Source organism: Misgurnus anguillicaudatus, chromosome 17 (genome assembly GCF_027580225.2).
Source record: "Misgurnus anguillicaudatus chromosome 17, ASM2758022v2, whole genome shotgun sequence".
NCBI lineage: Eukaryota > Metazoa > Chordata > Actinopteri > Cypriniformes > Cobitidae > Misgurnus > Misgurnus anguillicaudatus.
Genome location: NC_073353.2, coordinates 387,622 through 414,201, shown reverse-complemented (window position 1 = coordinate 414,201; position 26,580 = coordinate 387,622). Strand labels below are relative to the sequence as shown.

At 39.4% G+C, this 26,580-nt stretch overlaps 1 protein-coding gene and 1 long non-coding RNA gene across 2 annotated transcripts in view; one reads left to right on the top strand and one right to left on the bottom strand.

Annotated features, from left to right (window-relative positions):
- The window catches only part of LOC129451970 (plakophilin-4), a 224,146-nt gene that overhangs the window by 43,857 nt on the left and 153,709 nt on the right, over positions 1-26,580 (top strand). The window contains exon 4 of the mRNA XM_073854829.1: positions 24,685-24,797. Coding sequence (XP_073710930.1) covers positions 24,685-24,797 — 113 coding nt within the window. The remainder of the gene's footprint in view (positions 1-24,684; positions 24,798-26,580) is intronic.
- On the bottom strand, positions 8,168-15,268 carry LOC129434494 (uncharacterized). Its single transcript, XR_012358209.1, has 4 exons — positions 13,402-15,268; positions 12,789-12,884; positions 9,526-9,657; positions 8,168-9,443 (listed from the first exon to the last, which is right to left on the bottom strand). It is a non-coding gene; the product is annotated as an uncharacterized lncRNA (long non-coding RNA).

The window sequence follows — 26,580 nt, the reverse complement described above, 5'->3', positions numbered from 1 at the left end:
GCGGAGTTCTCCGTGGAAATCTGCGGGCGCGGATTCCGTTGAGACATGTCGATGTTTTATTAGTCTGAAATACTTACAAACAGCGGACATACGGCAGCATGCTCTCATTCCTTCACCGCTCTAAGTAAACAATGGTTGCGTCACGCGTGTGGTAACTTCCTGGTGTTTGCATTCAGAGCAGCGAAGAAGAAATGAGTTTCGCTTTGCAGCGTTAGCTTTAGTGTTAGCTATAATGGGCATAACTAGGTTTATTAAGAAAATTGTATTGGATCGGTACATGGGTTCAAGTACTCGCCGATTCCGATGGCAGAATTTTTTGTGGTATCGGCCGCATTTCCGATACTGGTATCGGAATCGGAATAACTCTAGTTTCTATTCTGGTTGCTAATGCTTTGGTGATAATTTTCAAATCAGTATTTAATAATGAGAGAGGTCGGTAGCTTGAGGGATAAGATGGATCTTTGTTGGGTTTTAGTAGTAATGTCATGGCTGCTGTATTCATGTGTGTGGGTATGGTGGATGACTTTTTTATTTCTTTAATTACTCTGTTAAATAGTGGTGATAATATGTCCCAAAAGTGTCTGTAAAATTCAGCTGGTAATCCATCTGGCCCGGGAGATTTATTGCTAGGAATTTTATTGAGTGCTTTAGTAAGTTCGTTAATGATTAGGGGTGCGTCTAGAATGTTGGTTTGTTCTAAAGTTAATTTTGGCAATGTCAGGCTGTTCAAAAATTGTCGATTTCTGATTGAGTAGTTTGGTGAGGGGGGGAATAGAGATTGCTGTAGAAATTTCTAAATATATTATTTATATCCTGTGGGTTTTGGTTAATATTTCCTGTGGTGTCAAAGATGGCTGGGATGATTGATTTCTCTTTCTTGTATTGGAGTAGATTTGCTAGGTATTTACTGTTTGCTTTGTTATTGTATTGAAAACCATTATATTCCAGATGCTGAATTTGAAATTGTGTTCTTTTCTGTATGATATCATCAATTTATATTTTGAGTTCTTTTAATTCCTTCTGTTTTGTTTCACTGGGATGGTGAGATTTTTGATTTGTTAAGAGTTTGATTTTTTGTTCTAATGTATTTCCAATTGTTGTTGCTGTTTTGTCCTATATGAAGAGTATGATATAATTTTCCCTCGGATTACGGCTTTACCAGTTTCCCATAACAGTGAAGGTGAGGTTCCACCCCTGGTACCTAATGATGTTTTATTAACAAAGTTCGGGAGGAGCACGTTCAAATAATCAACCTAATTACCTTGTAACTATGACCAGCAGTCGACAGTCAGCAATCAGGTCTTCACCTGATCGGCATCAACAGAAACCTATATAGACTGAAAATCAACTCACCCTCATTCCTTGATAGTTTCAGCATGAATTGAACATTGCTTAAACTTAAGACAAACATCAACCAACGCCAACATCTTTTCTAAGAAGTTCCACAATCTTCACATCTCTCTCCAACCAACTCTTCCATCTACAAAATCCACACCCAGCCGCAAAGTCACAAACTAAACAAGGAAAGATCACAAAGCTACATTTCTACTCACCAAAAGGTTTTCCATCCTCGCAAGAGCGGTTTCGTCAGACCGGACCAGCAGGCCTTCAGCCTGTCCAGGTTTTGATCAAGATTCTGCCGCCAAGACTCAGTAATTTTTTCGCTCCGAAGATTGCCGCAAAGCAGCCTGCCATGCACTGCACGATCCAACACGTCCCAACGATACAGGTTTCCCATCCAGCTCAAGCATGTTTTCGCCAGCGGTGTTATAGCCCTGCTTTCACAAACCTTTCCGTCTAATTTCTAACCCTTTCCCCTGTCTGTGGGCACCGGCTCCACCATCGGGCTCGAGCACGAGGCTGCCTCCGCTAGCAGCGCATGCCCAGACGCCCCTACCTTTTCCCCCTTGTTTTCTCATAATTATAAATCAAACCGGTATGACATACATACACAGCACACATTAATTTGTAACTTACATCATGTTGCCAGTTGCGCAAGAAATAATTTCAAAGCCACATGCACACTGGCAGTGGAAGCAGCCCCTGTTATCCAACAGCTACATTAATTCCATACTGGGAAACGCGATCGTTTTTACATAAGGAACACAACCCGAGCCCATATTGATTCCTGCCCGCATCTGCAGGTGACACATTGATGTTGTTCCGCTGGCTCGTGTGCGTACCCTACTCAGGGGTGCTTTTCCCGAGCAACGGCGTAACGCGCTGCTAAACCACCATACCGTGCATAGTTAGAGAGGCCAGCTGGCTTGTCATGACTATTTCCCGAAAACATAGCAACGTTGTCGCACATCCGTCGCTGAACTATGTTGGCTCAACACTAAAGTAAATGATGTCAAGACAAAATAATCTGTTCAGATCGATTTAATTTCCTCTTATTGCTGTAAACTACATACATCACATCTAAAGCTTTTGTTGTCACGGTTTAGTTCTCTGTTGTTTAAATCCAAGATTCGTCTTTTATTCGCAAGTTTCCTTCTACGTCACTCATTTCAGGGATTCCCCAGGGTCTTAAAGCTCGTAGTTCTGCGCTGTTTTCCAAAAACAGCGCTTCAATTCTGTTTACAACCTAAAAGACATGAATCAGACTTTGTTTATATTTAGATTACGGTTATAGAAATCACTGCATGCTGCTTTCTTATTTGTTTAAAAGCATGATCTACCCAAGTCTACATGTTATACTAACTAGGAACTATACTTCTAACCACAGCCATATTTGGACATTTAATGCGGCTGATAAATAACGTCACTGAGCCTGACTAAACTTAAGAGCACTTTATTTGAGATCTTTTCAAATAAAAGATCATGTAATTTATTTCAACATGGATGAAAGTGCAATTTTAAATAAATTATTTATTGATAAATAATGTTCTATTAAAGAAGCGGATTTTGTTTGTAGCCTATTGCCATCAATCATAGTTCTTAGAAATAAAATTGGAATCGGCCAAAGCATGAATCAGCATGTCACAATTAAAGTAAAACTGAAATTCTGAATTAGCCAAGGAAATTGGAACCAGTGCATCTTCACTTGAAACCCCCACCTCAAATGCCTCTTTAGATACCATCCTCCAAGCTGTATCCCCCAGAATCCTTCAAACCTACCCAACCCCTTGAAAGAGCTTCAAGCCCTTCTACTCTTCTTACACCCTGTTTTTCCTGATTTTGTCCCTGCTCACCATCTCATTCATATCATACCTCAATCACCACAAGAACCTCAAAGCCAGCTCCATTAAAGGATACCTAACTTCTTTTTCGGCTCACCCTCTCCAGTAATAACTAGCACCCAGGCATCCACGCTCGTTAGGAATCCAAAGAACCCACCCGTCCTGATGCAAGACAGCCAGTAACCTTAGAAATACTCACCATATGCATCTCCACCCTTTGTCGAGATTTCCACTCCACTAACACTACCCTCATACTCTACGCAATGTTCATTCTGGCCATCACTTGCAACTTCAATCCAAATAATCACCCAACAGTTTCAGATCTATCACTTCTGGACAACGATACCATCTCTTATTCCATCAAACAAAGCAAGACAGACCAAATGAGAAAAGGCCATTCCATTTACTAGAGATGCTCCGATCGATTGGCCGATAATGCTTGCTATGTTTCTCAATGAATTACGGTGAAATGCCGCTACATCCAAAAGCCAGGGGGCGCTCTCGTGCAGAAACTCAAAATGCGCTGTAGACGAAGAACAATACACACTCAACTGTGATGACACGCAGCTCCATGAAATGGCTGAAGGATATATTTATATTGCTGTTCTTCAAACCTTTTCAGGTATTTTCATGATAATAAAGAATATATTTAATAATTATGTTTGACAAGTGTTGCTTTTTCAAATGCATGTTATAAACGACTCAAACTAACAGTGATTTTAGATCGATAAGGACTTACTGATCGAAAGCCGTAGTACAGGAAATAGCTGTAATAAGATCGGCTGTCCGATTCAGAATAGTGATCGGCCACGTATTATTAGTGGAGATCAGCATTGATCGGAGCATCCCTACCATTTACATCTTCAACTTCCAAAGACCAATTCTACCATACCAGACTCTCCTAGCATATCTACATTCCAGCGACTCCCAGGCTAGATCCACATCAAACCCACTCTTCACAGATGACTCAAATCGCCGGGTTACACGCTTCCGGTTCCAAAACATCTTAAATCTGTCCTACTCCTATCTGGCTTCCCAGCAGACCTCTTCTCCAAAACCTACATTCGATTGAATCGCTCCAACATCAGAGAAGCTCAACGAATCTTCATCAGCGGATCCCACCAGCTCCATCCCACCAGCTCCAAGACCACATAAACTATTAGACTTTATCCACTGCCGCAGCAGTGATGTTTCCTCTGCTCCCGCAGGTGCCCCCCCCCTTTTTTCCCTGCACTCTACTAACCTCCACTGCAATGGAAGTGGTTTCCCTTTGCTCCCGCAGGAGCCCTCCCTTCCACAATTTCTCCACCGCCACAGCAGTGATGTTTTCCTCTGCTCTCACATCAAACCGCTCCCACATCAGAGAAACCCAACAAACCTTCATCAGCGGATCCCACCAGCTCCAGGACAACACAAACTATAAGACTCTCTCCAGTGCCACAGCTTTGATTTTCCCTCTGCTCCCGCAGGAGCCAGCTTTTTACTAAAATCCACTGCCGCAGTAGTGGTGTGTTTACTATTTCCCGCAGGAGATCTGTTCTCCATTGCTGCAGCGGTGTCTTTTTCTCTGCTCCCGCAGGAGCCCTGCTTTTACTAATCCCCACTGCAATAGCAGTGATGTTTCCCATGCTTCCGCAGAAGCCCTACTCTCCACTGCCGCAGCAGTGACGTTTCCCCTGCTCCCGCAGGAACCCTGTTTTCCACCGCCGCAGCGGTGTTGTTTCCTCTGCTCCCGCAGGAGCCCTGCTTTCACTAACCTCCACTGCCATCGCAGTGATGTTTCCCTCTGCTCCCGCAGGAGCCCGTTTCCACTGCCACAGCAGTGATGTTTCCCCTGCCTCCTGCAGATGCCTGTCTCTTCACCTCCGCAGCAATGTTGTTTCCTCTGCTCCGCAGGAGCACCGCTTTCACTAACCTCCACTGCCACAGCAGTGATGTTTCCTCTGCTCCCGCAGGAGCCCTGCTTTCCACAATTTTCCTCCACTGCCGCAGCAGTGATGTTTCCCCTGCCCTCGCAGGAACCCTATTTTCACAGTGGTGCCATTTCCTCTGCTCCCGCAGGAGCCCTGCTTTCCACTAATCTCTACCGCCATCACAGTACTGTCTCTTTGCTCCCGCAGGAGCCCTACATTTCACAAATTCTCCACTGCCACAGCAGTGATGTTTCCTCTGCTCCCGCAGAAGCCCTAATTTTCACAATTTTCGGGAGGAGCACGTTCAAATAATCAACCTAATTACCTTGTAACTATGACCACCTGTCGACAGTCAGCAATCAGGTCTTCACCTGATCGGCATCAACAGAAACCTATATAGACTGAAAATCAACTCACCCTCATTCATTGATAGTTTCAGCATCCCTCCACCTCCCCTTCTCCGCACGATTTGCCTAGTCACCCTACTAACCAGAACAGGGGGGATTATTCTGGGTTCGGGCCTAAGGCCAAGCCCGGAACCCTCTCCTCCGCCAGGAGGCGCTCCAGGCTCAGGCCATTAACAAGCTCGGAGCCCTCTCCTCGGACAGCACGCCAAATACGCATATTAATAACCCTGTTCAGAATTATTTGTAAGTGTGAACTCGTGAATAACAGATCACCACGTCAAAATAAGTCTCTCAGAAAAATGTATTTAAAAAGTAATTTTGGTTACATTTGGTAATCTTTAAAGAAATGTTTACTGATTGTTGAGACAATGCATGTTTTCTTTGCCCCTGGCCCACTTGTGTGTCACGCGAAGCTGTGGGCAGGGCTACAAAAGTGGTCGTTGTCTTTTGGGTTTGGAGGAGATGTTTAAATTCTAATCCGACGTAACATTTCAGAACATTTCTGAACTGACCGTTTTCTTGGTGCCAAAAACTGTTATATTTTAGTAACAAGGACGTTTTCAGTTCTGTAACTTGCAGAATGTTCATTTAAGTATGATGATCTCTTATATAACAAATTATCAAGTTAAAATTGATTTTTTTTTGACTCACCGCTTCATTAACCTTTGATACTCCTAAAGTACTTTAAGTCTCTTTTAAAAACAGTTAAATGCTGTTTTGTCTGTTTATAACAGTAACCCAAAGAACAGAATAAAAAAATACAGGTGGTGGTCCTGCATCTTCATATGATGTCCTGGCAGGAGTGATGCCTCTAAACTGATTGATTGTACAGATAATTTCTGGCAGCAGTTGCTCTTTTTTTAAACCCACAGCCAATGCAACATCTACATTATTGATAAATAAACTTAGAATTTTTTGCATTAATTATCGCAGGCGATACGTCTTCGATAAATAATGCAAAATTGCCCTGATTGTCACCAAACTACGGCTCTGTGTAGTAAATGCCACTCCATCTGAAAGCAGCTGATGGCGATTTACTTCTTATCAAGAAACCGGCTTTACTGATGAAACACGCATGAAAATCCCCCGATATATATATCGCCCAGCCCTACACGCTAGTGTGGTTAATCTTAACCGCTGTATTCTGCTGTTTATGTTATTATGATTTTTCTGTGTTTTTTCATATATCTATTAATGTAAAGCTGCTTTGAAACAATTAAACAATTGTGAAAGCACTATGTAAATAAAATTGTATTGAAATAAAGAAATGTGAAAATATGAAAAATAAATGTATTTAGTTACTGTCATTTTTTTGTCACAGGAAAAAGACAGGGTAACATCTTTGAAAATGTTCTATATTTTGTACTACGAATGAAATTTTGTATGTGCGTACGTACAAAAAAAATCGGGATTTATCAAACCTGCGCACGTGGTTTGTACGCACATTAAGAAGTAATGCTTGATGATAAATCCCATGTGTTGTTAAGCACTTTGCTCGTGCATGTTCATGGTCATTTGCATTCCGAAACGCCTCCAATGAACCATAAATAGTGACAACACCTCCCTTTATAAGTCACGTGGTTGTGCTTTTTCCCTCACTGCAATAATGGCAAAGAGTGCGGAAAAAATACTTTACAGACAAAGAAATTGATTTACATGTGGATGAGGCTGAATCTCAATAACACATACAGTACTGTTTGGTTCACTTAGTGCGGGAGGAATGGCTAACAAAAGACAAATCTGCATGGGAACATGTTACCAGTGCGGTTAATTCTGTTGGGTATGAGGAGAGAACACTTTCAGAAATAAAAAAGTGGTTTGACATTAAATTATCAGCCAAAAAAAGTGTGTCATTGAAATCAGTGCAACTGGAGGAGGACAGACAACGACAGAAATAAAACGCGCTCCTGGCGGAATGGATGATTTGTCAAGTCTTCCAATAACACAAGATAAGCCATTGCACTTGATCAAGCATTTGTCTGAGGCTGAGCTCTCTTTTATAGGGGTAGACACTAATTTGACGACTTCAACACTGGTGTACTGTTAATATATTAACACTAATAGTTTTTAACACCTGCTTGTGGATAATAAATACACACTTCTTTACACACTGGGGATGATTCTGTGTAGTATTTGCTCTTCTACCACTAGATTCTGTGCGTAAGCACACTCTGAGGTGTGCATATTTTTACACACATTTCAACGTATAAGTGCAATTTGATGAATTCCACACTTTGCATAAAACTTTTCACACTTTACGCACATTTCTGTTCGTACGCACGCTTGATAAATGAGGCCCCTGCTCCACAAAAACAAGTTGCAAGAACAAAAATGTATGTATATACACATACACTCACCTAAAGGATTATTATGAACACCATATTAATACTGTGTTTGACCCCCTTTCACCCTCAAAATTGCCTTAATTCAATGTCGCATTGATGTGAAGTCTGGGATAGGTCAGACATTGTATGCCTAAGTTACAACAGCTTTTTCATGGTGAAACATTAAACTTTGCCAGGCTGCCACGGACACGCCCTTTTACAAAAATTCAAGATCTTTGCAATGTACCATTTAAAAGTCTCTAAGATCAGTCTGACCAACAGTGTTGGGGAAGTTACTTTTAAAAAGTAGTGTTTGCTCGTAACTCGTTACTTTTTTAAAAAGTAATCAGTTACTTTACTTAGTTGCCCCCTTTGAAAAGTAACTTTTTACGTTACTCGTTACTTTTACGCTACTTTTATGTTGCTTGATTTTGGGCAGAACCAAATATCTGTTCCTAAATGTGTATGCCATAAAATTATACCAAGGAGGACATAACAGGTATTTCTTTTGTGCTCTTTATTATAAAAAAAACCCAGTATCAATAAGCTCCTTAGGAACAACATGGTAACCTCAAAACGGGTCATATGTCTCAAAATAAAACAGGTATTTCTTTTGTGCTCTTTATTATATATATAAAAAAAACAGTATCAATAAGCTCCTTAGGAACAACATGGTAACCTCAAAAAGGGTCATATGTCTCAAAATAAAACGTGCATGCCTCATCTAAATCCAACAGAAAAAGATAACTTAAAAATGGCTTGATGTTGATGAAATAAAATAGCATAATACAGCTTAGAGGTAAATACATTCTAGCCAAAATAAAATCAAGCACAACTTAAAGCATGACTAGCCTCAGAATTAAAAAGGATATGTTAACAGAATATGCCGGCCCAACTTCATACACTCTAAAAAACGTTGGGTTAAAATTAACCCAACTTGGGTTGTTTTGCAACCCAACGTTGGGTTAAATATGGACCAACCCAAGACTGGGTTATTTTAACCCAACAAGTTGGGTTGTACAATCAAGTTTGGTGGTACAAATAAAATGTAGCGCTTTTCTAAGCGGATTTAAAAGAGGAACTATATTTTATGGCGTAATAGCACTTTTGGGAGTACTTCGACTCGGCGCAGTAACACCCACCCTCTCCCATTATGAGAGGGAAAAGGGGAGCGGACTTTTCAGGCGTTGATGTGTTTGGTCACTTCTAACTTTGTCTCTGATTGGTACCATTGAATGAATGGGGCTAAGCTAAATGCTATCTAAGTGTCGCAGCGCGCTCCAGCGCTTACGTGCATGCACACAGATGATAGAGGGATGTATCAAAAATTCTTAGTTAAGGTAATTACATAGTTTAATATTGAAAATGAGTAGACTATTCCTTTAACGTTTGTCCCTAAAGTTAATGTTTTAGAGTTGCGAGTAAAAGACAATTTTTCTTGTCCGAGTTTTAACTCTATTCCTACTTGTAAACATGTATTCTTGCTAGTTCACAAACAAAATATTAAATGTTTTAGGTTGCTTGCAAAGCAAAGTGTGCAATACTTCCATTACTTACATAGACTTAAGATTTTCTTCCCACTTTTGTAGACAGGAGTTGGAATATCATCATGGGGTTCTGTAGAGAAAAATGTTTTAGTTAAATTAGTAATTTTACTGTCATAATACTCAGCAAACAACTATTGTATTCCCAAGTGTACCTGTAGGTGATTTGTTGATGCTCCTGGTTCTTGGCTGGGAAGTTGCAGGATTCTGTCTGTAAAATGCAGTGCCCAAGTTTCAAATAGCTTTTCGGCATGGTCAGGAAATAACACAGAGAAGTCTTGTGAACTCTGAAAATGACAAATCATGGATTCTATTTCAATAAAACTTTAATGTAAATTAATGCGATAATGAATGCTATATGGGCTGGCTTGTCAGTGAACTACGGCTGCGTGTAGTAAATGGTGCTTTACCTGTTTTCAGATGTTGGCAATTTACTTCTAATCACAGAACCGGCTTTACCGATGAGATGGGCTTGACAATTTTATACAATTTAAGAGATAGTTGAGCAAAAAATGATATTAAACCCATGATTACTCACCTCCAAGCCATCCAAGATGCATATGTCCATCATTTTTCAGAACACCACATTTTCAGTTATTTTAGAAAATGTTTTACATCTTTAAATTAATCAAATGTAAAGTTATGGGGTCCACGTCCGTCAAGTCCAAAAAAATTTGCATCCAATCTTAACAAAATAAATACACATGGCTCCACGATAATAAACAAAGGCCTTCTGAGGGTAATCCGTGCAGTGTTGTTGTAGAAATATAACAAAAATAACTAGCTTCTGCTAATGGGGCCATCTTGGTCGCGTCCGCATTCAAGATGAGAGCTGTCCTGAATAGGGCTGTGCCGGTTTCAGAATTGGTGATGATGGTTATGACGTGAGTCAAATGTATGCGCTGCAAACGCAGCCGGTGTAAAAGCACAATGGCCACGCGCGGCAAACGCTCTCCGCATACGCGCTGCTCAGTGCTCATGCTTGCGATGTGAAACCAGCATTTGAATAAGCTAGACACTGACTGGCTACTTGTTCTACGTTTATTTACAATTAACAGCAAGACAACTAGCAGTGAATGTGCTTTCAGGAGAGTTAGTAAATTAACATGGGAGGATTTGAACTTGAAAAGCGGGACGGAGCCTTTCCGCGGTTAAAACATCTTATGGTCATTCATGTTAATTTGATTCTATAAATTAAATAGAAGGAAGAGATGATTTGAAAGGTGAGACTTTGTTTAATATGTTTAATCTCAAAGTAACCAAAAAGTGCCCAGGGGCCCGTTTCAGAAAGGTGGTTAAGTGAAAACTCTGAGTTTGTTAACCCTGAAATAAGGGAAACTCTGAGTTTTCCGTTTCAAAAAGGGAGGTAGGTTAAACCTGAGACAGCGGGGTAAGTCAAGCCTGTTTCAGAAGGAGAGGTAACTTATACTCAGAGTCTGTTTCCGGAGTAACATACTCTCTGAACCTAACCTGGTCGGGAGCAGGTTTTATCCTGTAAACTCTGAGTTTCTTGTGGTCTCCTCCCCATTTTTAAAGGAGTAGCGGTGTTTAATCTTGTTAGTTGCTTTAGTACATTCATTCATTGTGCACATTTTTATCATCTACACTGTAACATTTTTTTTAGCTGTCTTTAAGTTATAATTAAATTGCCAGTGCAAACCATTTTAACTTACGACTTTATATTTTTATATATTACACTAAACTTTCAACTAAAAAAAATTAAAACAGTAAATTGAAATGACTTGTAAAGCTAATATGATATACTTAGGTGCATAGCTCGTCTTAGTGACTAAAATGTCATGTACTTTTATAGAGAATCTTGTAGATGATGATGTTGCATTCATTTGTAGAAAGTTAAATTTATGTCCCGAGATGATTTTGAGACCCCGAGTGTTTTTTGTCATATCCGCTTACATTTATGTGAGTGCAATTATTATTTTTTGCAGTCATTTTAGATATATAAATATCATTATATGACTAATATCAGTCTTTGTGGTGCTCTTACATTTATACAGTTGCCTTGACATTTCTTACGTATGGTCTAGTGGATAGTGCTGTGTGATAGTTGGGCCAGACGTACAATCGGCGTTCGGAGTTCGAATCCCGGCTGGGCGAATTTTTGTTTTATTCATGACAAACATTTGTAAAGTTCGTAGCCTTATATGACAAAGTATTATGCTTAATTTTATTTTAGCTGAACTGCTGTCATCTTTTTGTCCATGGGATTGCATGTGCATGTAAATGAATATAATAATGTACAGTCCTCAGTTTATTTACTTCTGATATTTTAACTGTGATGAAAAATTAAATGTACGCATGTACTAGAGTAGCAATTTACAACAACAACTCCTTTCTTTAAAATATATGCTCGTAGTTGCTGTACACTTGCAGTAACACTTTCAGTTTTAGTATTAAGAAGGATTAAGACCTCTTTGTCACGTGCTGTTGCCATGGTAAATCGTAATATCTGAGCTCCATTGATGATGGCTTTTCATTGTGGCTGTGCACGCGCTTAACTCAGAGTCAACCTACTCAGAGTCGATTGAACTAACTCAGATCAGCTTTTCTGTAACTGAAAACTCAGAGTTTACCATCTCAGAGTAAACCAACTCAGAGTTAAAGTTTAAAATCAGAGTTGGTTGAACCTCCGTATTGAAACGGGCCCCTGGTCTCTCCTGTATGTCAGCGCGTTGTCAGTGTCTGCTCCGCTCTGTATTTTTCATTGCGTGACGTGATAACATGGTGGGGCGTGTAACACAGACTGTTGACAATTGTTTTAATTAGTATTTAAACATTCTTTATGATATATATTTTTTAATATTTTAATAACACGGTTTTGTCGGTTATAGAGTTCTAATGACGGGGTTCAACTATAACCGTCGGTCTCACGGTTATATAATAACCGTCACACCCCTAGTCCTGAATACAGAGGAGTCTAAGATGGCGGTATTACTGAAAGCTAGTTATTTTTGTTTATAAAGTTTAAATATTGAAATTTCTACAAAAAAACGGCACAGATTACCCTCAGAAGACCTTTGTTTATCATCGTGGAGCCATTTGGATTTCTTTTGTGAAGGATGGATGCACATTTTTTGGATGTGAAGGAGTGGACCCTGTAACATTACATTTGATTAACTGAAAGATCTAAGACATTTTCTAAAATATCTCAAAATGTGTTCGTCTAAAAAATGATGGACATATGCATCTCGAATGGCTTGGGGGTGAGTAAATCATGAGTTTAATATAACTTTTGGGTGAACTATTCCTTTAATCGTGCAACCTTACATACCACTTTTGAAAATGACATACTCACAGCAAAATAAGTAGGGATTCTTAATAAAGAAATGCTTTGATATGCCTCATTGTATTATCAACATATCACTTTAAATAATAAAAAACAAGTGCATTTTCATGTTACCTGTAAATAACTTTGTAAAGGCTGGTATCAGAACCTCAAAGTGACATTGTTTTAGCTTCTCCAGGAAAAAAATATCCATCTTTTATCCATCAGGGTCTGAGGAAAAGAGCCAAACTGTGATTTAAGTGGGCATCATCAAAAACATTTGAAGAAGACAAAAATGTCTGTAACTTACACAGACCAAATGAGAGTTCACAATATGTGACCCTGTCTGTGAACTCAAGGCTAAAGTTTCATGATCTAAACATGATATTAAAAGCATCAGTTTGATTTCAACTTTTACAACAAACGATTATTTATTTAAAACGTACACGTGTCTTCCTCATATTAACGTTATCTGTTTTAAACTGAATTTCTAAACCATTAGAATACGTTAACTTACATTCTAACGTTTCTAAAATTATTAAAAGCCATGTTTTAGACATATTTCATAATACGTTTGATCAAACGAAATATTTAAATCATTTAAAAGCAAGCATATAGATTTACTGGGCATTAGACTAGCCAACGGAAGCTAATAAAACTTTTAATAAGAGTTATGTCTTGTGAACCATCAATTTGCATACTTTTGCATTCAGAAATAGTTTAAATGATTAAAAACAATGATACAAACCTTTTCCTTCAAATAAATCAAAGATAAGTCGATGAAAAACCGCTCATGAATCGAGGTGATGGTAAAATTCCCGCGTCAGGTAGCGTGTTTGTAGCTGTGACTGGAGTCTGACGCGTTTGTGTGGGGGAAGGGAGAAGTTCTCTCTGGGGAAGAACAACACTGACACCCGGTGGCCGGTAACGGTGGCCGGTAACATTCCGAATTTTTTAAATTAAACTTTAAAATTGGCGTTCACTTTACAAACCGACTGCAAATTTGAACATAATACATAATATTCTCGCCTGAATTTATGTTTAAAATACATTTTGTGGACTAGAGAAAGTAATATTGAGGAACAGCTATATCTATTAAGTTGGCTCTGCTTCAAAATTACCCAACATATAACCCAACAAGTTGGGTTACACAAAAACTACCCAACACTGATAAAACAACCCAACAAAATAACCCAACTGGCTCAACCCAGCAGTTGGGTTGAAAAAACAACCCAACGTTTTTTAGAGTGTAGTATGATGGGTGGATAGAAAAGAGGAGCTTGAGTTGTCTATAGGCAGGCAACCTATTCCACATCAGCACAAAATAGGTGATTATACCTCATCAGGAGCAGTCTCTCAAAACGTTTATCTGAAAGTCTGTTTCTTCTGGGGGTAAGCACAAGACCTCCCAGGCTGAACAGCCTTTCCACCGGTGCACTGGATGGTGTGGCAGTGTTGTATTTCATGAACACAGCTTTTACTCGGGGGAAACGGTTGAGAACTTCTAACTCAGAGCCTGATCTCATGTACTCAAGTACCTCTGAGTCTGCACTAAAGGCCATTGCGTCTTCCTCCTCCTCATTAAAAGAGAAAAAGTCCTTTTCATTGGCGCTGCTGTGTGCGGCAACTTCTCTGTTTTTATTCTCAGTCGGCTCTGTATTATGGGGTAGAGTGCGACACTCAGCGATGAGCAGCGCACGCGCCGCTTCTCTCCGCACCCCCAATACACCGAACTTTAAATTTCGGCAACGTCAAGGCAGCCAATAAAGCTTCCCTGCTCTCCAACACCGGTGCAAACCGCGTCTTGATAGCCTAGAACAAAATTATAAAGATAAGCTTAGTTTTCAGACATACGACTTACTCTATCAAGGTAGAAAAAAGAGTAGGAGAAAAAAAGAGAGATTTTAAACAAAATATATATATTTTTTTCTCAAAAGTACACATTTCAAGCTTTCTATACATTTCTCGAGTCTGTGAGAGGAAAGTAGCTTATCGGAGACTCCATTCACATCGGTGCCTTCATGTGATGATTATATTGCATGCAATATTTAGCTTCTTTCTTATTTATTTAATTCAGTCAATTGGTTGATAAAACATTGATTAAAATTAAGATACAATTAATACAAAACGAAATTCACTTTAAAGAAAGGCTTTCTACAAAAACAAACTAAATAAAGTGGTCAAAATCATATCTACCCACTCCATTTGTCTCCCGATATAGTGCGCAAAATGATCTTACTCATGCTTTACACTTTTCATATAATTAACATAGATGATATTTTTTATTTATTTTATTTAAACATAAATATGAAACTAAATCGTTTTCTTTTATTTATTTCTTATTTATTAAATGCAGGCAATTGGTTGATAAAACATTGATTAAAATTAAGATAAAATTAATACAAAACGAAATTCACTTTAAAGAAAGGCTTTATACAAAAAACAACTCAATAAAGTGGTCAAAATCATGTCTGCCCACTCCATTTGTCTCCCAATACATTGCGCAAATTTATGATCTTAGCCTATATGCTTTACACTTTATTCAAATAAAATAGCCTATATATATTTCATCTATTTAAACAAATATATGAAACTAAATCGTTTTTTATGACTATGAGGATACAACACGTAGGCCTATAGCTAACTATCAAATAGGCTATTAAGAATTGGCTTACCTGTACAATTACACCCGGTAGGTCTGCTGTCATCTTTGACAGTCCATTTTGGAGTGCGAGCGTCCTTGACATCAGGGTCTCCAGGGTTGGTAGAAGACTACCATAGTAGCAGTTATCTTCGCCCTGCAAGATATCCAGTGCTACTGTCATCGGTTTCAAAACACTGCAGTATTCCTTTAGGAATAGATGTTCGCGCTCTGTCGGGCCTCTGATGTCCAGTCTAGTACAAAGCGTATTCAAATCTTGGGCCGGGATGACACTGATAAGGGACAAGGCATCGTGGAAGGAATTCCACCTTGTGGATGTAGGCACGATAATTTTTTTCCCACAGATTTCATCGACAATCTCAGAGGCTACGGTAGAACGGCTTGCCTTTGTCCAAAGAGCAGCACACTTCGCCGTTGCACTCCTGTACACAGATTTTGAGTCGGTGTTTGATGACAGCCATTTGTCGATGTCATTGCACGAGATCAAATTGAGCGTATGCGAAGCACATCTAAAATGAGGAGGAAGAGAAAACTGTCCTTCTGTAGTCCCAAGCAACTCTTCCACATCTGTGAAAACTACACCCTGCTCAACTTGCTCTTCATCCTCCTCATCGTCAGGCTCAGTGGGTGCATACATTTTAAAAGCTTTAACAAAATTTGACCCGTTGTCTGTAACGGTGGTGGTGATCCTATGTGAAAGGCCAAACGCTAAGTGAATCTGTTCCATTTCGGAGCCTATGACATCATATGTATGCCTGCCCTTTATTCTATTGCATGCGATGGCAGCTTTCTCACGGTTTAAGTTGCGAGGGTTAATCCAGTGCACAGTGATTCCCAGAAAGCTTCGGTTATGGCTACTCCATATATCTGCAGTGGTGGAAACATACTGCAAACTCTCGAACGTTTTCTTTAATTCAATCTCCATTTTTAGATAACATTCGTCCAGATAGCCGTGAAAGTCCTACGATCTGACCATGGGCGCCTGTCTCCGGTTATAGGTATTTTGCTAAGTATCTTTCTGAAAGTGGGAGATTCGACAGTATTGATGGGCAACATTTCATCGACGATGAATGAAGCGACAAGTTTGTCCAACTCTTGTTTAGTTCTTTGTAACGCGTTACACACAACACTGCTGACCAATTATGATGATGAGTTGACACACCCTCCATTGAAATGTCAAGATCTCCGCAATTTAGCATTGCAAAGCCCTTTAGATGACACACACCAAATATGATGATTATCTGGTTAAATTCATAGGAGGAGTTCGTTAAAATACGAAGGCAAGAAATGGCTAAATTTGCACTCAAATTACAGAGAAAATTAAAAATGGCTGACTTCCTGTGGGGTTTAGAGCTTTGCTCCAAGAGACTGTTTTGTAGGTCTTGAGGTGATACATGATCCTACCGCATTTTGTATCTGTATGATTAACGTAGCGGGGGGCTGCTCTATTGAATTTTGGTAGGTGGCGCTATAGACCCATTTTAACACCACAAGTTCTGAAGCCTATATCATATGAAAACATTTGCCACCTTTGACACGTGTGCAACGTTTCATGACTTTTTGAGCTCGTTTAGGCTGTCAAAAATGCGATTCATTTAGCGATACTTTGCGAGGCCACAACGGACACCTCCTTTAACGAAAATTCAAGGTTGTTGCTATTTATCATTACACAAGGTCTTGAGATTAGACTGATGAAATATGATGTTGATATGGTTAAATCTCTAAGAGCAGTAAGTCACGGCATTAAACATGGCATTTCCTGCTGCCTCTAGGTGGCGCTATGACTGTTACTGAATTATGCCATGTTGATGTGTTCAGGCCGGGACCCTAATCAAACGTGTGATGTCGGGGGCAGATCGGACAATGTATGCCTGAATTAAACAGCTTCCTGTTTCATGGCGAAACATCACACTTTGCCAGGCCGCCACAGACACGCCCTTCAACGAAAAGTCAAGATCTTCGCAATTTATCATCGCAAAGGGCTTAAGATCAGTCTGACCAGATATGATGATGATTTGATTAAATCTCTAAGAGCAGGAAATCCCAGCGTAAAACATGGTATTTTCTCCTACCTCTAGGTGGCGCTATGACTGAAGCTGAATTTTGCAATTGAAATGTTTTCAGGCCAAGACCCTTATCAAACATGTGAAGCGTGGGGCAGATCAGTGCTTTAAGTGGGCCGGAACGCCCCGGTACTCAGTACCGCCACTTCTAAAAATAGCTCTTGAGCGTACCACCACCTCTACGTGCGCCCAGAACGTGCTTTTAGCGTACCGGAACGCTCATCTGTTTAAAAATCAGAGGTTTAATTTAATAATTTGGCTGCGCTGCCGCTTTTCAGAGCGCCCTTAATGTACGCTTCCTAATTCGTTCCACCGAGAGCAGAGACTACATTACCCATACACCCTTGCGTTTACAAGTTAAAAGCGCATGCGTCCTTCAGTCAGTGTCAACGTGCTCTGGAGAGGTGTGTGTTTGTGTGTGAAACGCGCAACCATAGCTGCTCGGTAAAAATGAAAATACAATGAACACGTAATATGCCCTCCTTGTTTTAGACTCTGAGCAGGAAAAGAACGCCCTCAGAATCAGAGGACTCGCTGACATCCCACCAAGCCAGAATGATAGCTGCAGGTCAGACGCAAGCCTTGTAGGTACGTGATAAAGCTGTCAGTTTGGTTCCCCTCGACGCAACTTCGGATTTCCTCAGGCGATGTGCAGCAAACATTCTTGAAATTGTAATATACATTTAGGTTAATTGCTAAACTAAAAGTAAACGAAATTTCAATGAATTTGAACGACGTGCACAGTAGTTTTACCACCCGCAAAATGGAAAACAATGGGACAAAATAAATGACTTTAATTAGAGTTTCAAATGGCCAGTATTTTGTTATTCTTGACCCCATAGGCATGGTCTTGGTGTCATTTTAAAGTTTTTTTTCAAGCTTTTTCTATCTGAACCACTAGTTTTAGCATTTAACCATGCTGAAAATTTTACTCACATATCTACCTTTTGCACATTTTATTTATGTTCAAAAACTCTTTCTTCAGTAGTTCTTTCTAATGGTATTTTTTCAAAATCTTTTTGCACATTTTATTTATGTTCAATAGCTATTTCTAGCTCAAGCAAATCCACAAATTTATAAAAGGATTAATTATTTTTTACAAGGTCGTCTGTTGACTGCTAAATATAAAACCCCTTCAATATAGGAGTCGAGTCAGCAAAAAAAAAAAAAAATAGAGTACCGGCACCTCTTTTGGGCCACTTAAAGCACTGGGGCAGATTAAACATTGTATGCCTGAGTTAGAACAACTTCCTGTTTCATGGCGAAAACGCTGAAATTTGTCAGGCTGCCACAGACACACCCTCCAACAAAAAGTCAAAAGCTCCGCAATTTAACATCGCAAAGGCCTTTAGATGATACTGACCAAATATAATGATCATCGGATTAAATCTCTGAGAGGAGTTCGTTAAAGTACGACGGAAATGTCAAAAAATGACAGAGAAAATTCAAAATGGCTGACTTCCTGTGGGGTTTAGAGCTTAGTTCCAAGATACTTTTTTGTAGGTCTTGGGGTGATAGATGATCCTACTAAATTTCGTATCTGTATGTTTTTCGTAGCGGGGGGGCTGTTCTCTTGAAATTTTGCAGGTGGCGCTATCGAGCCATTTCTACACGCCCACTTCTGACACCTATACCACATGTACATTTTCACCACTTCTGACGCGCGTGTAAAATTTAATGAGTTTTTGAGCATGTTTAGGCCTTCAAAAATGCGATTCATTTCGAATAATAATAATAAACGAAGCAAAAACAATAGGGCCTTGCACCCACGGTGCAGGCCATTCTGGCCTGCTCCTCGGTGCTCGGGCCCTAATAAGCAGTAGAACATAGTGGCTAAGGTTACATTAGGAATACGCACGCTTATAATGTTGATTCATAGCCGCAGCAAATTTAGCTGCTTGTGCTATCGTGTATTATGTTGTGCTATCTGTCGTTTTTCTGTGCTTTCCACTGCTTCTATTAATGTAAAGCTGCTTTGAAACAATCACCAATTGTGAAAAGCGCTATATATAAATAAAATTTAATTGAATTAAGGTTAAACCATACAAGCAAGCGTATTAACTCTCTCACCGCCAGCATTTTATTTAAAAGTTGCCAGCCAGTGCCAGCGTTTTTCATGATTTTCACCAAAGTTTAATGCCTTCCAGAAAATTTTCTTCTTCAGATATATAAACATACAATATGCCAAATGAAAGAACAGACCCTCTGCTTTCAAAAAAAAAAAAAAACGTTTCATCCTTCCTTGAGTAGTTCTTTTGTAATCAGCTTTTGAATATGGGTAGGTTTCTGCAAAAACACCACATTTTGAGCAAAAAGCAGAGATAATTCCATTTTTGTGACGGACTTTTCATAGATATCCCATTCAGAGCGATCTTTAAAACAGACACGGACATGCAGCAGCTTGCCATAGGGCAATACTTCCGGGTTTAAAAAGTTGCGGAAGGGCACCACCTAGTGGATAATAGCGGTATTGCGGAAAGACGGAAATACTCGTCATTGGCGGGGAAGCGTTTTCTGTTAATTAACTTTTATGTAACCACGCAACAATAATTTCAGCATGCATTCACTGTATACAGCGGGACGTGATGTTGTGATTTTTCAAACGGATTCTTAACCTAAAATACACCGCAATGCAAGTGATGCAAACCAAATGCAGCGTTCTATTGAAAATGAATGTATGTATTTCTGCAGTACCAAAATGCAATGAAGCAACTGAACGTCTGACTGTGGTGTCAGTCTTCCTCGCGCACAGAACGCGTGCACACACACACAAACACAAGTGCACATGCGCGCATACACACAGGTTGTTACCATAGTAAATAGGCTCACCCCAGAAATGATATATTAGCCGTTTCTCAATATGCGTTCTTGTCTGTACTTGCGTTCTTGTGGACTTGTGAAACGTCATCAGTCGCGGCCCAAGTACTGTTCCACTTCAAAGTTCGCATCAAGCCCAAGTTCACATAAAATCCCTGACTGTGTTCTTGATCTGCCCATTTTATCGAGGATGCATCAGAGGAGACTTGTGTGGACTTATGAGAGCGAAGTTTCCCAGAATGCATTTCGCGTCAGGAGTTCGTTCTTCCGAGTCTGAGTCCGAGTTTGGCGTACTTGGTATTGAAAAACAGCTATTATATGTTAGTAGCCTAATGGTAAATGCTGCAAGTGTAGAAATGTACATAAACCAGATATTTACTTTGATGTCAGGGCTAGATTACAGCATGAAACCTGTTGTGCATATTAATAAATTAAAGTGTTTAATTGTTGGCACTGGCACTAAACACTAAATGGGTAATGAAATAAATAAGCTTATTTTTTGGAGTCAAATACCTCTGTTTTTTTTAGAAATAAAAGCCAAATGCTTGAACATTTTACAGCCACGTCATTTTCGTTATGCATTATTGGTTTTGGTTGTTTAAAAACACATTAAAAATTTGTATCCGATTACTCGATTAATCGATCGATTTAGTGCTAGATTAATCGATTACAAAAAGAATTGATAGCTGCAGCCCTAAATGTATGTCTACAACAGCTTGTTTACATTTTCAACAGAACCATCAACCATAGTTTTATATATGATTTTCCCTTTAGTTCTTTCTCCATTTCTGTTTGCTGCTGCATCATTTGTGACCTGTGCTGGCAAATTCAGTTGGGATGAGCACATTTTCAAAAAAAAATTATTTATATTTTAACATTCTCTATTAAAAAACTTAAAAACAATTGGAACAATTGTTGGAATCTGACAAAGCATGACAGAACTACACATGTTTACGCAAAGCAAAAACAATATCAATATATGTTTTTCTTTTTTTGTTTAATTTTGACATTGAGACAGACTGCTTTAAGATACTGTAGGGTAATGGAAGGGTTTAATATAATGTTACACAACAGATATTTTTCCTCAACAGTTAACAAACATTCACTTCAGATATAACAGATTATAGGTCATACCTGCTTGAATTCTTGTCAAAACAGATATTTTTAAAACTGTAATTTTGTGTAAGATGTCTATATATATCGCGCATCAGGACCCGAACTTTATCGCTCTTAATGATTATTTTAACATCAACAGGGCTCTAGAATAACTTTTTGCACTGGTTGCACTGGTGCGTCTAACATTTTTTCTTAGGTTCACCAGCACAAAAGTTAGGTGCACCCTAATTTTTGACCGCATTGGATTTATAGTTCACCCAAAAATGAAAATTCTGTCCTAATTTACTCACTCTCATGTTGTTACAAACCTGTATAAATGTCTTTGTTCTGGTGAACATGAATGAAAATATTTTGAGGAATGTTTGTAATAGGGGTGGAACGGTACACAGAAGTCCCGGTTCGGTTCGTACCTCGGTTCAGGCGCCACGGTTCGATTCACTTTCGGTACAATCCCTCGAAAAGCAAAACAAAAATGAAGAAGGCATTTTTTTTAGTACTTAAGATAATCTTAAAAACATAGGTGTCCTTATCAGTGTTATTTTCAGATGTCATGAATATGAACTGAAATGCATTTAACATACTATCTCCTATTTCAAAAATGTATACCACTTTATGTAATCTTGTACTCATCTTTCATACAAATATGGGTTCAAATGTATTACAAGTGTTACATTTTAAAATTACATTTTGGCCTTATTTCATATTAATGTACTAAAGAACAAAAAATAGGCTTGTAGGATGAATTAATAGGTGTGTACGACTTCACGAGGCGCTGCAGGAAACGACAAGTGGATGACGTCAGAGTAACGCGAGAGCGATTTGAAATCAGCCTCCTCCGCAAGATTTCTCGCGGTACTCTGACGCTGATGGCGCTGTGTAAAGTTGAGCACACTTTAAAAAAGCAGCTGAACTCGACAGAACTGCGCCTCGTCCATTAATTGTATACTAGCAGGACAATTTATCTCCTACTTCTCAGCGTGAGAAATACAAAGTGTGGTGTGTGAGCATGTGAACTGACTGAAATGCGTGTGTATCAAGGTGAATGCGTGAGACTTGAGAGCCCTGATTAGATGTATTTCCACTCACATACCTAACAACTGTTGAACAACGCCGACGCACAGTCCTCGTCTTTTCCACCACTCTCTCGTCTGTACTATTTGTAACTCACTGGAAAACTGAAGTTTTGCCAAACTTGCAATCTTAAAGAGGCTGGCGGAGCGTCTAACTCTTGTGGAACACCACTTGCCATCCTCGCTATCGCTGCTCACTAACTGACTGGACAGGCGTCGACCTGACAAAAAAATGCCAGAATGTAGACGGGCTCTGATAGAGCGCATACATAGGCGGAGCTCGGCTGCATCGGCGCCAATCAGAGCTTCAAAGCTAAAGCGGGGCAACAGATTAGCTGTCCATAAAGAACCCGCGTATCTAACAGTAGTTCCGCATTACATTAATTATTTTGCACGCAAGTTATTTTATTTTCATACCGTGTATTCTCCGTTTAAATTCATGAACCGAACCGTACTGATTCATGACCCCCCGTACCGATTCGGTTCGAAACGAATACATGTACCGTTCCACTCCTAGTTTGTAACCAAACCATTCATGAGCCCCATTCACTTCCATAGTATTATTTTTCCTAGTATAGAAGTGAATGGGGCTCATGCTTGGTTTGGTTATTAAGGTATAGCTAAGAGTGCTCTAGACCAACCTTCCGAACGTATGACTTACAGAAGGGATACGTAACTAAGAACGTTTCGGTAAACACATATTAGCGATAAGGTGCAGCTTAAGGTGCAACTTAAGAACGACGTAGCGTTAAGGTAGTTTCGGAGAACGCAGCCTAGATCTGATCAGCATCAATTTATTTCATACCCGTCCGTTTTACATAAAGATTTGTGCATCGCAAATCTAGAAACCTTTAAAGATCTTCATGCAGAACATTGACAGAAATAAGCACAGGACCATGACTGGACAAATATATTAACATTTAATGTGAAACTTTGTGAGGGTCGGCAGATTGAAAGCTGAGCGGTCAGCAGTATTTAAACACTCATAAGCGCTGTGCTTATATTTATACCTTATAAATTGATGATAATGATTGCAGTAATTTCAAAGGGATGTCCAAAAAACTCAAGTAGAATGTTAAATGTTTAAAGTTTAATGCCTCTTTCTTGCTGCCCTGCGTAAAACCATGGCATGATACACGTGATGAGCTTGCATCTTGCAATACCTTAAATTACCTTAAATTGTCATCGTCATACAAATAAAAGTAAAACAACATTAAAAACTGTAATGGTGTACATATATTTATGTAAAGTTACACTCACAATAAAAACAAAACATTGTGCTTTTTTAAATAGGTAAAAAAAGTTTTTTGTGCTGCATCGGATTTGGAAACTCATATAGGCTATAGGCTACTTTTGAATTCGTTTGATTAATTTGCTAATTATTTAAGTGAAACACATTTTATCTAGGCTTATTTATTTTATTATTTTTTCACCAAAGAAAGCATAAGCATCATGTTCTATTCATTTTAATGCTTTTTGCGCATAAACTAAGCCTTGGGGGGGATTATTTATAAATGAATCACAAAGCAAATCAAGGATTTAACTTATTTCTCATATTTAAGACAGTCTGGCAGGGCGGTAATAGCAATACAGCAAACACCGAAAAGTTTATTAAATTTGGAAGTAAGATTATGTAGAAAACAGCGGTCCTGACTCCTGACTTTTTTCTATAAATTGGGCGCACTCGACTCATGATGTCAGAGCATTGGTTATGATCTTCGGACGGATCAGGCATTAACATTCTTAACAATAAAAGTTATCAATCTTTTTCCTTTTCTCTTATCATCCGCGGCTACATCCACTCTGTTTATCTGACGGACCAAGGCTCCGCACACACATTTTTAAACATACACACACGTAGATCTGGACCATATTTTTCCCTCGAACTCCTGGTCGCACCAGTGCGACCTGATATTTTTTTAAGTCGCACCATTGAGAAATTAGGTCGCATGTGCGACCAAATTGGTCGCACTCTCGAGCCCTCTGCATGAGGAGATAGAGAGACTATTATTAAATTACAGAAATGACTCATGTTAATTTTACTTGTTTAATGTTTCTTTGTCACACTCAGTCTATCATGCAGGAGAGAAGAATAAGCAATTCCCCCTGATTTACATTTTGAATAATACTTGGAATAGAAAAATCTATTACGGTTGAGATTTTATTTCACATTAACTGTATATACCGCTCAACCCTACTTTGTGTGTTGTGTCTTTCTATATACTGCTATCTTTCATTAAGCATGTCTAACATGATTAGGTTTTTCATGAGAAATGGATGCTGCAATGTTTCTCTGTGTGTAGGAGCTCCAATTTGAGCGCTTGACCTGGGAACTGGAGGTGGAGCGACAGATCGTAGCCAATCAGCTGGAACGATGCAGACTTGGTTCAGAATCACCAGGAGCTGCTAGTGGCAGGTACACACACTTATTCAACTTGACTGCATTGCTAACCTACTGTCACATAGAGCTGGGCAAAAAATCAACAGCGATTCTCATGCGTGTCTCATCAGTAAAGCCAGTTCGGTGATTAGTAGTAAATTGCCATCACCTGCTTCTTAGATGGAGCGGCATTTACTACACGGAGCCGTATTTCACCAAGAAGCTAGGCAAAATCGCGTTCATAATCGAAGACGATCTTCCATGATTATGAATGCGATTTTGCCTAGCTAGGTGGTGCTTACGACAATGCATTTAGCGCCTGACTACTAGGTAGCAGAGGTGGGACAAAGTCATTGTTATGCAAGTCACAAGTAAGTCTTTGCCCTTGAGTCCCGCGTCAAGTCGAGTCAAAGATGAGGCATGTCCTGAGTCGAGTCACATGTCAAAGCCAACAAGTCTCAAGTCGAGTCCAAAGTCCTACGAACCAATCCTTTTGTACTGTGCCATTTGATCTTATACTATGCTTTCTCTCACCAACAGAAATAAGCTCCTTAGAATCACCAACACTTCCTAAAAAATAATTGGTCTCACTACTCCAAACTTGTCAGTTCTTATTGACACTGCTATCATTTGTAGAGCACGTACCATAATACAAAATCCTAGTCACCTTCTCAATTCATGTTTTACTCTCCTTCCTTCAGGCCTTAGATACAGACAGCTACCATACAAAAAAAAAAAACGTCTAGGAAAAGTTTTGTACCTGTAGCTATAAAAGCCCTTAATTCATTAAATGTTTAATCTGTTGGTGTTATATGTGTGTATTATGTGTTGAATGTGATGGGTACAATCTGTGGAAACAAATTTCCTCTAATGAGGACAATAAAGAATGAATCTGAATCAGATCTGCCAAGCACCTGCATCTCCATTTCCTCAAGCGCGGATCAGCTTGGATGTTTGACGCGTGCATTGGCTTCATAGCAAGCAGGACACAGAGCTCAGTTTTTCCTGCCAACGCAGACAAACTCGGATTCCTTTCTTATAGTAGGCTATTATAAGACTGAGATCTGAGGAGAAAGTGACAATATTTAGTAGGGCTGTGACGGTTTTCATAAACACAGCACAACCGTGGTGGTGAAGTGCAACCCACAGTTGTGAAGTAGGACCCACGTTGGTGTGCAAGTAACAAAAAAAAAAATATATAAATTACAATCTCACATAGCAAGATGTCTTCAAGTTTGTGTGAACGCTAACAGCCAGCAGACTTGGGGTGGAAAATGAGCTAAGATATTCTTTCTTGGTCACTCAACTCTGAAAAAAATGATTCATTGAATTTAATCAGTTTTTTTGAGGTAAGTGGTTGCAATGGATTTATTTAAGCTACATTTAAACAAAAAAGATTAGTAATGTAAAATAAAATATAAAACTTTTGTTTGAATGTAGCTTAGGTGGATTGGTTGCAGCCACTTGCCTAGAGAAAATTGATTGAATTCAATGGATAATTTTTTTCAGTGAAGGTTGCAAAAAAGTATCAATCTGCCATACCAGTACACCAACAGAACACGTTTTCAGCGCGGCTGGAAACATTATAACCCCAAAAGGATTTCTCACTTGAACCAAGTGTTGTTTTACGGATGTGCTACAGCATGCACATAGGCCCTAATCCCGTGGGTGCTCCAGCGCTGGACTCGAGCACCCACCAAAATGGCCAAGCACTTATGCTCATTTGCTTCACATTTTGTGTCTAAAACCACGCGGAAATGTGGCTGCACCACTTTCCTCCTTTTTAAAGCATGTGGGTGCTCCAGAACGTCTGTCGTTG